Source organism: Phalacrocorax carbo, chromosome 1, assembly GCF_963921805.1.
Source record: "Phalacrocorax carbo chromosome 1, bPhaCar2.1, whole genome shotgun sequence".
NCBI classification, from domain to species: domain Eukaryota; kingdom Metazoa; phylum Chordata; class Aves; order Suliformes; family Phalacrocoracidae; genus Phalacrocorax; species Phalacrocorax carbo.
Window position 1 is genome coordinate 161,573,097 of NC_087513.1, and position 12,569 is coordinate 161,585,665.

At 39.2% G+C, this 12,569-nt stretch overlaps 1 protein-coding gene across 1 annotated transcript in view; it reads right to left on the bottom strand.

The window, feature by feature from the left end:
* GPC6 (glypican 6) overlaps positions 1–12,569 on the bottom strand; it is a 788,463-nt gene that overhangs the window by 79,899 nt on the left and 695,995 nt on the right. The window contains exon 5 of the mRNA XM_064440688.1: positions 5,991–6,121. Coding sequence (XP_064296758.1) covers positions 5,991–6,121 — 131 coding nt within the window. The remainder of the gene's footprint in view (positions 1–5,990; positions 6,122–12,569) is intronic.

Here is a 12,569-nt window from a genome sequence, read left to right on the forward strand (position 1 = left end):
AGTTGGATTTGATGATCTTAAGGGTCTTTTCCAACCTCAACGATTCTATGATTCTATGATTCTATTAACTGGCAGAACAGGAAATGTAAAGCTGATACCTGATATTAACAAGTGCTTCCTAAGAAGAAGTACATGAAATACTTTTTTCACAAAGCTACTCGGAGGTACTGAGCACTTTCTGGAAAAATATTCAGGTGTTTCTTTACACATGTTGTGAATTGGCAGCATAAATCTACTCTCTTTAAAAAATTGCATTTTATACATAATTGGTGCAGTCCATTTCATCTGAATTTAGAGAAGGGATTCAATTTAAAATTAAGAAACCTAAATTTAGGTGTGTACATGTAGGTGTCTATGTTTAAGCTAAACATCTAAGCTCCCATTTTAGAGAGTGGAGATCAAAAACTCCCTACAGTTGCTCTCATATCAGCATCTAAACTAGTTCATGATGTCTGGGATACCTGAGACACCTGTTAAGACCATCTTAACACAACACAACCCTGCTGACCTGTAGCTAAAGCTCAAATGGGATGTCCTAGGGTGTCACAAAGAGCACAAGACCTCTATGGTCAGGGATATGAACTAAGCCATGAGATCAAGTCAACAGAGCCAGTGAAGAATTACATCTATCGAGCTGAATAAATGGAGGCATCTTCTTCCGGACTAGGAAGTAGATACTGTAAAAAAGAGTCCTTTTACCAGGAGAACTTGAAGTTTTGAATCCCAGCAGATAGAATTTGTTACCTATGAAGCCTTGAGTCATACTACTATTTAGACATGTGCTAGCGCTCAGTGTTTCCTGTTGAGTGTCTCTATATGACTCTGCTTCATTGACTCTCTCATCTTCAGATAGAATAGCATTGATTTTTTCCTGAAATACCATTATATTTTTCCTGCACACTGCTCTGGAAAGAACACAGATAAATGAAGAGGTTTTGTTAATATGAAACTCAGGGGCTATTTTAAGAAGAACCTTGGATGTAGTTTTATGAAGATTTCCTCCTTATAAATAATGCATAGGTAGTCTGCTATGTCATGGAGCTCATTCATCCTTTTAGCTGAAGTAATTGCTGAAAAGGAACATATATCTATAGGTTAAAATGGCACATCCATCAGCTCAGATAAAAGTAGATTTAAGACTTACTAGGAGGAGACTCAGTTATGGGATAGCCTTTATGAAAGTGGAAAAAGCTTGGCATGGCAGCCAAATGACACTTAGAGCAACCAAACATATCTGTACAGAACCAGACTGTTCAAAATGCAGAAAAGAGTTCAGTATGTTGTGTTTTGAGTAGCAATGAAGATAAAATTATGCTGACATAACCAGATTAGGAATTTTCCCAATTTTGAAAAAAAAATAGATGCTATAACATAATTTCTGCTGTTTTTTTGAGTTTTCCTCCACTTCTTGTGAATGAGTAATCTCTGCAGATGTCAACTACTTACATTCATATAGTTAAAATGGAACAGATGTCGGATTTACTCTTTGACTTGAAGTAGGAATCAAAAGTAATGGTACTGACAACCTTATGGGAAGATTGTGAAGGCCCCCAAAACACCTTTGTTTTGGCCAGGACTGAAATGAACATTTATACTTTACGACTCTCTGAATATGAACCCCTGATTTACCTCAGGGAGAATGAGAATAAGAATAAGGTAAATGTATGCTGTAACTAAATCTTGGATATGAACTGAGACATGGGAAACGATGTACAGAATATGAAACTTTTACCTGAGAAATAATCAAGCTGTTGCTGAGCACTGAGTTTGGCACTACAATATTCAAATACCAAAGAGGCATTACTGGCGAATAGCAGAGTTCAATGATGAAGATAACATGTCTCAGACATTATCAGGAGAAACCCAAAGTAAATCTACTGCAGTTTGCCTTCTGCCGGAGGCAACCTTCAGGGACCACCACTGAAGTCTACTCTTAAAAAGTGCCAATGTCTTGGGAGGCATCTCAGATGGCTCAGACTGATTGTTTTTGCGCTCCGTGTGGTTTGGTTTGCAGAAGGTACTCTGTCAGAATGGCTGCAGGTGTTAGATGATAAAGCTATGGAAGCTGGTTTTGATGATCTTCAGTCATTGCCTTTTTCTGGAGAAGGAAAAGTCAGGTCTGATTCAGAGCACATAGATACCTCTAGCAGAAAGGCCTTGGGGTCTGACTTTCTAGACAATTGCTCCTTCTTTAAAAGCTTATCCAGACATTGCAGCTGTCAGGAATGTGACTTTCCCTGAGGCAAAATAAGGACCTCGTGTGGCTGTCATTCAGGGACATGACAGCCACAGAAGGCGAGCAGCATATGAAGCCTAGAGATCTGTGGTCAGACTTTCTAGACAGCCAGAGCTGAATATAGACTGCAGAGAAATATCAAGAAAACAGAGAAAGATTCCAACCTTGGGATGAACTGGAGGGTCTTAACATAATACTAGTACCAGGTTAATGTGAACTGTGCTAAAAGAATCGGCCACAATCAGCACACAAACAAGAAAAGTTAATGGCCTAGGAACAGAGATGCTCCGTTTTATGCAGTGACAGGTAGTGGGATATGGCTGAGGCTGTATGTCCTTGGTCAGAAGTGCAAAGATAGAAGAGGTACAGGTGGCACCTCTATAGTTCTCTGTCTCGATATTGATGTGCATCCATCAAGAATGGAAGACAGAGGGTTTGTGTCTTCTGAGGAAAGGAAAGATAAGGCGTGAACTCAAGCAATAAGCTCTGACTGTCTGCACTGATTAATTGTTAACTCGTTGGCTTTTTCTTGGACTGCTCCAACTTGCTCTTGGCAGAATGAAACAGCCTCAGAGAAGGTAGCTCTCAGCAGTAAAGAAATTAATCAGGTTGTGACACTTTGGCCTCAAGATCAGGCACTGGTCCTTGTCCCCTTTTTATTTGTTAGTACAAGTGTAACAATGAAGACTATTTCTCAGAAGAATAGTGCTGAATAGAAGGTGCATATTTATAGGAAAAGATATTGGACAAAAGCTTCTGTAGGGGAATAGACAGGGATCGGCGACCGGAAGATCACGGGATGTGACGGAAAGATAGACTCCTCCCCATAGGAGTGGCAGGAACAGGAAGCGCAAGAGCTATATAAGCGTGTGACGCAGCTAAATAAACGGACATTTTGTATCCATCGTATTGGTGTCTGTGCATCACTGTCCCCAGGGTGGGTAGAGCCCTGTGTCCCGGAGATATGCGGCCCAAGATAAGTTCTCCCATAGAAGTGTACAGCAACAAGCTTCAGTACTACAAGTGAAGAAGAGAGGGACAAACCATAGAAATGGAGACTTAGGAAGTTGATAATGTATTTTTCTGCTGATATCTAAAATGGAAGACTTCATTGTTCACATAAGAACAAGCATTTTTACTTATTTATTATTTTTATATATTTATTATGTTGGAAAGTATACATCGTTGCTTACTTGATCTTGCCTCCATATATACAGTAAAGTACAGTCAATGTGTTACATCAAACGTACTTCTATTTTTGCCAAATAAATGTCAATATATAATTGCAGCTAGTCTAATACAAAACATCATTTTGTGATACAAATACAAATTGATAGTGCAGTTTAATGCAAATTACTTTTGTAATAAGGCAATTTTATATAAATATTTGAAACAGGAGAGGGATGGATTTTGGATTAAATGAACTCTAGGTCTTCTCCCACAAAGAGGATAAGATTAGTGAGAGGTCCTTGAGGCAGAAACTGCTCATTTTCATTTGTTCCACTCCTTTTAAAAGAGAAACAACATTATACAAAATGGTCCAAAATTCTACTGAATACATCATAGAGCCTCCTCCCAGCATCAACCATATTTTTAGGTAGAAAAAGCTGCATGTCAGTGGTGGAGAATAATCTATGTGTATGTGGGTGTTGCAGGCATAACATTATTAGTGCACCATCATTTTCCCTTTGTAAAAATGCACTGACTGACTTGTAGAAAAATAGCTGTGATTTCTAGTCACCACATTTTCAGTGGGTGCACTCAAATGCAAGATACAAAATTGTTTGAAGAAAGAGAAAATAGCATGATTTCGACACCCTGCCTGAAGCTTTCTGAGCAGAGTCTCAGAATAATTGACAAGCGTGGCTTTTCTCCTACATTAGGTCTGCAATTGCATTCCATGCACCCCATTACATCTGGCAAGGTATCTGTCATTTTCACTGAAGCTCTAAGTGGTCAGTATGTGTAAGGGGGAAAAATTAGATGACAGATGACTGATTCGAAGTCCGCTCATATATCATCTCTACAGATCTGACATGACAAAAGAGAACACAGCACTAAACCCAAAGTCTTTGCCTTTTTATACTTTTCTTTAAGAACAAAGCATTTCCATGTGTTAGGACCTGAAAAAAGATGGATATAACCTAGGAAAACAAGGAAATCACATTTCAGGAGAATAATGGTCTACACAGAAATATACAAAGGCCCCTCAAGGATAGACAGCTCTGTTATCTATGAAAAGAAAATAAAATAGATTTCACTGATATAATTTGGTTTCTGTTTCTCAGGATTTTAAAAAATATTGGCTAAGGTTTCTCTTAGAAGAAAAACTTTACATTGCAAATGGAATTACTGTGATTTATTAAACTTTACAGCAAATAAAATATTTCTGAGGGACAGGAGTAACAGTCTGCTCTGCTACAAATGAGTACTGAGATGAGCTCGTGCCATCGTGATGTCATTGGACTCTGGCAGGGGATGCGGCTTCCCAACTAATGGAAAAACTGTGAGAATTGAGCAAATAAAAAGGAAAATAAAATACACTTGAGCCTTCGGTGAGTTTTCAGTGAAAATATTTTTTGTTTCTTTTTTTGAGGTAAGGGCTGAGTTTGCTGAAGCTAGCCTTTAATTCCCAAGATATTTGAGGGAATTTGGCTGATAAACGCCTTGATCACTGCTGCCAGGACAAAGTCTCATTGCACAGGATGTAGACTGCTTTTAAAATCTGAGGAACTTCACGTAGGTTGAAAGTAAAAAGCATCCTGAAGGAAATCCTTAGCAACCTGCAGCACTGGGGCCATAAAAAAGCATCTAATTTTGGGTTGGCAGGAAGAATATTAACCTCAGCCTCCTGTCTTTTGTCCCCACATTTTTTCCAGCTACAGCAGCTTCCTTCTATGCAATGGAAATTCACTGGCTTGGATGGCAGTCTAGCTAGCACCTAACTGACACTGGGAGATGAATGGCAGGTAGAAACTCCAAATGCAGAGAACCTGGAAAACTGTTGACTTTAGATTTTGAGCCACAGTGCACCGATGAATATTAAGGAAAAGCCATTAATTGTTAACTATTGACTCAACAGCGCCTGGCTACTGAATTTGAAGGATCTTATTAACATGAGGTTCAGAGGTGGTGGTGAGCTGTGTTTACACACACATACACACACACACACTCTAAAAATGGAAAGGAGAAAACTGGTATCATTAACTCTGTTTATCTTCATGTCAGAATCCTGATAAAACTCTATCAAACTGAGGTCTGGTAATCAGATGCTGTCCAATGTAATGATATTTCCCTTGAGTGGCTATTAAAGCAGGTTAAATGGAACAATTTGTGTATTCACCTCAAACACATTGTACTTCAGTCTGACCTAGAGAGATCAAAATGTGTTTTGAAGTTAATATGCAGAATCACAGATAAGACACGAGCAGAAGCTACCAAACGTACTCTGCAGAATATTGCTTACAGAGTTGCCTCTAATTTTCAACAATCTCTGTTTTTCTTAGAACTCTTACAGCTATTAATTTGCTATTTACTAAATGATACCTTTCTCCCTGCCACTCCCTTTTGAAAACTTCGAAGTTTTTTAACTCGATGAAGGATTCAAAGGCAGTCTAGGGAACTGTTAATATGAAAAAGCAGTTTCCTAGAGGTCCGGACAATCCTTCTTAAAGCCTGGACAGAAAAACGGTGGAGATGTTTTTCCCCCTGCTTGTGACACTCAGCAACAGAGAAGGCGCGACTCACACAGTACCTTTGCCGACACCTGCATGCTGTTTTCTTGCATGTTCATGATGGCTTCAGAAATCTTGACATCAATAGGATCCATGACTGATTCAATGTTGAATGGTCCCTCTAATCTCTCCGCTACCAGAAGCATAGCATCTGTTAAAACACAAAGCAGCCATTCCCTTAAAGAAGGGATACCTTCGGGTGCCTCAGGCAGACCAGCGTCGCCAGCCAGAGGCGTGGGTACCGAGCGCTCCCAAGCAGGAGCCCCTAGGGATGCATGGCAGCAGGACCATGAAGCCTGCAAGGCAGCTTTCCAGCTGTCAAAATTATCTTCCTTTACCACTGTCACCACAGAAAGAGGAATAAAGACTGTAAAAGTTATATTAATAATAGTTGCCACAGAATTATCGAGCTTAGGGTAAAATTATTTTACACAGCATCACACCACTCGAAGCGGCCAGTGCTCCGGAGTGTACTTATGTAATCTCCTTCCTGACAAAGAGCAGGCTGGTAGAAATGAATCCCTGGGGTATGCTCTTAGAGTTTGTGTGTGATGATGAAAACTTTGATATGATATATCAGGGTGTTATAATTAAAGCAGCTGTTCTTTCTGACCTTAATGATCTCATTTTCTTGCAATATGAACAGCAGATGAATATTGGATTTCTGCCATGGCGTATAGGTATAAACCATGTTTGCCTTCCTACATTTTCAGAACATGGTTGAAAGCTTTATGCAGAAAATTATATTCTTTGTATGTTTAAAAACCTATTGTTTGCTTAATTTACGTTAGAGCACCTCTCCAAAATAATTTTCACAGAATCACAGAATCACAGACTCACAGGTTGGATGGGACCTCAGGGATCATCTAGTCCAACCTTTCTAGGAAGAGCACAGTCTAGACAAGATGGCCCAGCACCCTGTCCAGACAACTCTTGAAGATATCTAAAGTGGCCGAGTCAACCACTTCCTGGGGAGATTATTCCAATGGTTGACTGTCCTCACTGTGAAAAATTTCCCTCTCGTGTCCAGTCGGAATCTCCCCAAGAGCAACTTGTGTCCATTCCCCCTTGGACACAAGGGGGAATGGACTATTTGTGGACTATCTATTTGTGTTCATTAACAAGTAAAACCCAATAAACTGAACAGCAATTAACAGTAAAAAAGGTTTTGCCATACCTCATATATATTTGTCTATGCACAGACACAGATTCATCACAATTTCTGTAGCAAGAACTATGCGGTAAACTGGATTTATGCTAAAAATAAGTAAGTATTCTTATATAGAGAGTATATATTTTATAACTATATATACTATATATAGTTATATATATGCATTATATAGTATATAGTATATGTATAGTATATACTAGTATAAAACATTTATATATATATAGTATATACTATATCTTTGAACATCATATTTGATCTTTGTCACGTGTTAGCAGCTGAGACACAGGCTCCCATGCACAGCCTGACCTGAGGGCTACAATATGTTGTTTATACGCAGTCAATGCATACCTGAAAATCCCACTGAAACTGAAATTACTTGACATGTACCTAAGCACTTTTGCAAATTTGGGTCTAATATTTCACCGTACTTTTAGGCTGGAAAGAGTGTAATGTCAGTAATTTGGAGTGGGGTGTATAGCACTTATTGCTAACTGTGAGAAATGTTGAGATGACAGGAATTTGGTTTCAAACAGAGGTGTTATTTTGGCTGTACTTTATTTTAAAATTCTTTGGTTTAAACCCTTTCCAGTGGGAAACTTGTTGAAAACAGCACCTAGCTCCAACAGAGGAAACAAAACAGGTTTTGTGCACACAAAGACACACACACGCACGTATATACACATGCACGCACACACACTTAAAGATTCCTGCAATAAGCTAGCAGTTTTTCCACATTCAAAGAGATTTTGTAAGCATGGACTAATATAAAGGATTTTCTTCCTCGCGTGTTCAGAATGACTTGTATAAAATATTTATGAGTCAGCACTTTGTGAGCAATGTGATCAGCCTAAATCCTAGCTGCCACAACCAGCACTAGGCATCGTTAGGGCACAGGTCTTGGTAGCTGGATTTTGGTTGTTTAGTTCAGGGTTAGGGTTAAGATTAGGACCAATGCATAAAACAGTCACAAGGTTTAAATTTCTTTTTTTTGGTAGGAGTAGCCCACAGCTTAAGCTAAGGACAGGTGCCCCTTTGTGTAAGCACGCTTCACTTTGGGAACTAGCAGGTTGGACAGGTCTAGTGCTAAGCTTGTGTACAAGTTTGGGATAAGGGACCGTGCTGAAGTAGAGTACAATAAATAGATAATTGCTGGAGACCCTTCATGAGAATGGGTGGTGGCTTGAGACTACTTGCTGTTTCTTCCGATGGCATGGGGCACTAGTTCTGAATTATATCTTGAAGTGGAATCTCAGCTACGTGTCAGAAAAGTGCATCATCCTTAACAAGAACCACAGTTTTCATTGTAAGAACAGCCTTTCCTCAGGCAAGGTGCCTTCACCTTCAAAATTAATAGTTCTAGAGGATGCAAACTAAAGACCTGTTCCTGGCTTAGCGAGTTTGTATCTTTAATAAAACCACCCTTTAGTTCATCAAGTTCTATTTTCTGAACCTTAATTCTATCCTTAGTCTTTGAACTGGAAGTGGGCAGATGCTGAAAAATGTAGATAATTCCTGGCTGCCAAAGGTCTCTGTGAGGTTTTGCTATGTGGAGTTTCCTTGGTATGATACAGTATGGTATAGGTCTGACAGTGGGTTCAAGAGCTTGGGTTCAAGTTAAGGTTAGAGTCAAGTTCAATCACATGGGCTATAGCTTTATGCTAAAAAAAGGGGAAAGAAAAGCAAAAAAAAAAAAGCAACCCAAAAGAATAGAGAGCAAAATCAAGCAGTAGATCCCAGGCTGTCATTATTCTTTAATTGCTATGTCCTTCTTTGGATTGAAATGACTCTGGACCACTCCAGGCAGCTATTCACAACACAAATCTGTGGACAAGCTAGCCTGAAGCAGTGAGGCTGTGAGCCAACAGTATCACTTGACATTGGAGCCCTGCAATCTTTTATTCTGCCAGCACTATAGGGATATGGCTAGGGACCAATAGGCTAAGGGAAAAGTTTAATTTTAAATATCCATACCTTTACTGATGACAGCTAATCTCTATATCAGTAGCCTGTATTTCTGTTTTGGAGCCAGAATGGGGGACAGGACTCGTGTTAAACTAGAGGCCTATACAGAGACATATTTGAAGAGGCAGAGCCTGGAAATGGGTTAAATGCTGGGATGAGAGAGGCTTGAGGGGCTAAGGTAAAACAGGTTCCTCCTAAAACATTATTTCTGAGGGCATTGTCCAAGTGCTTCTTGAATATCAGGAAGTTGGACTCGATGATCCTTGTGGGTCCCTTCCGACACAGGACATTCTATGATTCTATAACTCATTTTATCTTCTTCAGTTTCAGCAGGGGTGTGGGGCCATGGCTGATTTAGCAGTGACTGGACTGCTGGGTTACTCCTGTCTCCTTCTGGTAGGAGTACAAGCTCAGTCGAGCAAAAGAGGATGAGCAAATGCCACTTCTGTGAACTCCAGAATTATTTTCTTAGCCTCTGTCTGACTGAGCTCTTCCTTTTACCCTTTCTCTAACCATCATGCTGTCCCTAATATTAAGTCAAACCTATCCAGATGATATCTGACAAGAGCAAGGCAGTCATATTATCGCAAGTGTGCAGGCCCCTTGGGAACATAATCACTACGCAGTTAACTAACTTCTATCTACTGATTTTTTGAGTTAGCCCTCACACTAAAATTCAGATTGAATTTCCTATCCTTAAGATTGATCTCTAGAAAAAACCCAGACCCCACAGTGTGTTGTCTTAACATGAATTCTTCCCTTGGAAAATATTTCCTTAGCTCATTAGTTGCAACCTCTTGCTTGCCAACCCTAACCCTCACTGCAGTGCTAAACCTTATTATTCACTTGCACAGTTCTGTATGAACACATACAATATATACACACACCAGGTATCCTATGCAACTGAATGCAATAAAACCTGTTAGGCTGAATACAGTGAAAATCAGATGAAATCTAGCAATCTAAGATTTATGGCAGGACAGTCAAAATGATGAAATGATCCTTCCCAGACTGTAGCTCTTCAAATCTATAATCGTGTAACAACAAACCCAACACTGTTGTCCCAAGTCTCTTTTTTCTCCTAAAAACGTTATGAATATTATTACAAGAGAAGCTGGAAAGCTTTCAAAATCAGGTTAAGAAAATCTATATGCCTCAGTCTTGAACTTTTAATTTTCAAGAACAGATCCTTGAACTCAGAGAAGGCTTAATTCAGTTCAGTGGGACTCTATGTGTGTTTAATAATTCCTCAATCGGCTCAAATAGCAGATACTGGGAGCTTAATTTTTGTTTGTGCTATAAAAATCTGGAAACTGATTGATTAACTGACTACCTGTTTTTTATGTTGTTAATACACTTGGACTGTATTGTTCAATTACGTATGTCCTTTATTTTTACCTCTTTTGCATTTTTCAGAATCTGCTTTGCCTCTCCATATACTACAGCACTTGGCACAAAGCTGGCATCTAGCTGCCGGGTGAGTGGATCAGGAACTTAGTTTAGGTAAGTCGTTCTTGCATTGCGGGTTTGTTAGTGACTCGGAAACAATAAGCGTGACTAATTGCTCACTTGAGGACATGGGCTTGCAAGACAGCCCTGAGAAAGTGCACAGCATATGGCACACTAGATTCTCGGTCAGTGCCACTGCTCTTGACCTCTGCTGCTAGATGCGTGTTGCTCAAAACAGGAGTGGGGACCTTCCTGATGCAGCGAAAGAACCAAGCCTCCTGGAGTTCCAGGGTGTTGTCCCAGGGGCCCCAATATGTCTCTGCTGTCAGACCACAGCACCTCTGTTTAACTGCTTTATAGTCCTTTGTCCACACCAAGACATAGCATAGATATTTGGCAGTGGCTTTTAGAAGAACATTGTTTCACTTTAAGCAATATATAAAAACAAAATTCTGCAGAAATTTTTTATTTACTTCATTGATTTTTTTTTTTAAAGTTTTACAGGTGCCATTCTAATGAGATTCACAGGACAAAGCTGATCACCAAGCTAAGTGATTTACGGTATAACTTAAAAATTCAGAAGGCCGTTCGTGAATTTCAAGATACCATGACGTTTTGTGAACCCTGATCATCTCCAGGCAAAATAATGGATAGACTAATAACAGAAATAGACAAGAATCTGCCTCTGCTTTGTAGGAACTGCATCAAGTCACTGTTTTTTGACTTATCTTGATGCTGAAAGTGATCTTTTCCTGTTTATGTTGCATTTCCTTCAGGGCAGGTTTCCAGAAAGTTTCCTAGTAAAAATCCCAGGTTGAAACAAAAGGAGCAGGGACAAGGACACTGATTTAGGAGACATCTGACAAGCGAAAAAATAAAACGCAAACTGGACTGAAATATGAAGTTCCTGTAAAAACAATCAGTGCCCCTGTTTCTTGCCACCTTTCTATCACCAAGAAAATGTAAGGAGGGTCTGATAGGAAAGACTCAGGGAGCTAATAAGGGAAGGCATTTTTTGAGCCTGTGTTAGTTTCGCTGTAACATCAGTTTTGCCTTTCACGCATACTTTGTTGTTCTTCTACTTTTAAATTATCAGTGAGATTCCAGCAATGGCTGAGCTTTCCCCAGGGAAGTCAGAAAAGCATCTGTAGATGAAGGCTCGAAAAAAATTGTTTCTTCAGGGAGGCGAAGAATGGTAAAATACTAAATTGCATGGCCTTCAGAAAATATTAAAGTATATTTTGTTTTGGGAAAAAAGGGAGGAAGGTCTTATCTTAAATTTTCTATCAGAACGTTTCTATTTTTTCTAGTCCCATATATGAGATCTAACACTTATTTATGAAGAACTGTGAAATGCTTGCTCACATAGTTGCTTATGAAAGAATGTAAGGATAAATTTTTATTCAGGAAGCTTCAAAGGATTAGTCTATGGAGAAATCCGTGGATTGCAGAAGGAGAGATGATCAGCTGTAAACAGACTGAGCAACTTACTGTAGCTGACTATGACCTTGAGAATTGCGATGACTGTTCTAGAAAAGGATATAACTGTTAATATGCTGGGCTGCAAAGCAGTGCTTATTGGGTATCTTCCCAACCTTCTGATCAAGGGCAACGGAAGATGGGAATTTGGGTTGTATTTACTATGTCAGGCAGGCAAAATTCAGTGTGTTTTCCATCATGACACTATATATAAATAGTGGTCATAAAATCTTCAGAGCATTAGATGGTAAATTAATGAAACAAAATAAAAATAATAAAAATTGAAAAGTGAAATATGGGTACATATTGACTTTTTAGAAATATAATAACAGTGGGAATGCATCCCTGTAATACTCTGCCAAAACTTTTACTGCTAGATTATGATTTACTAAAAAAAATTAAAGGAGAGGAAAGTAAAACTCCACCTCACATTTAACGAGGTGCTAAGAACTCTTTTCTCAGGAAATCAGAGTAAGGCATGGCAGCGATGCCAAAACTACTGTTTTTCTTAAGGTCCACGTCCCCTTTTCACATTATT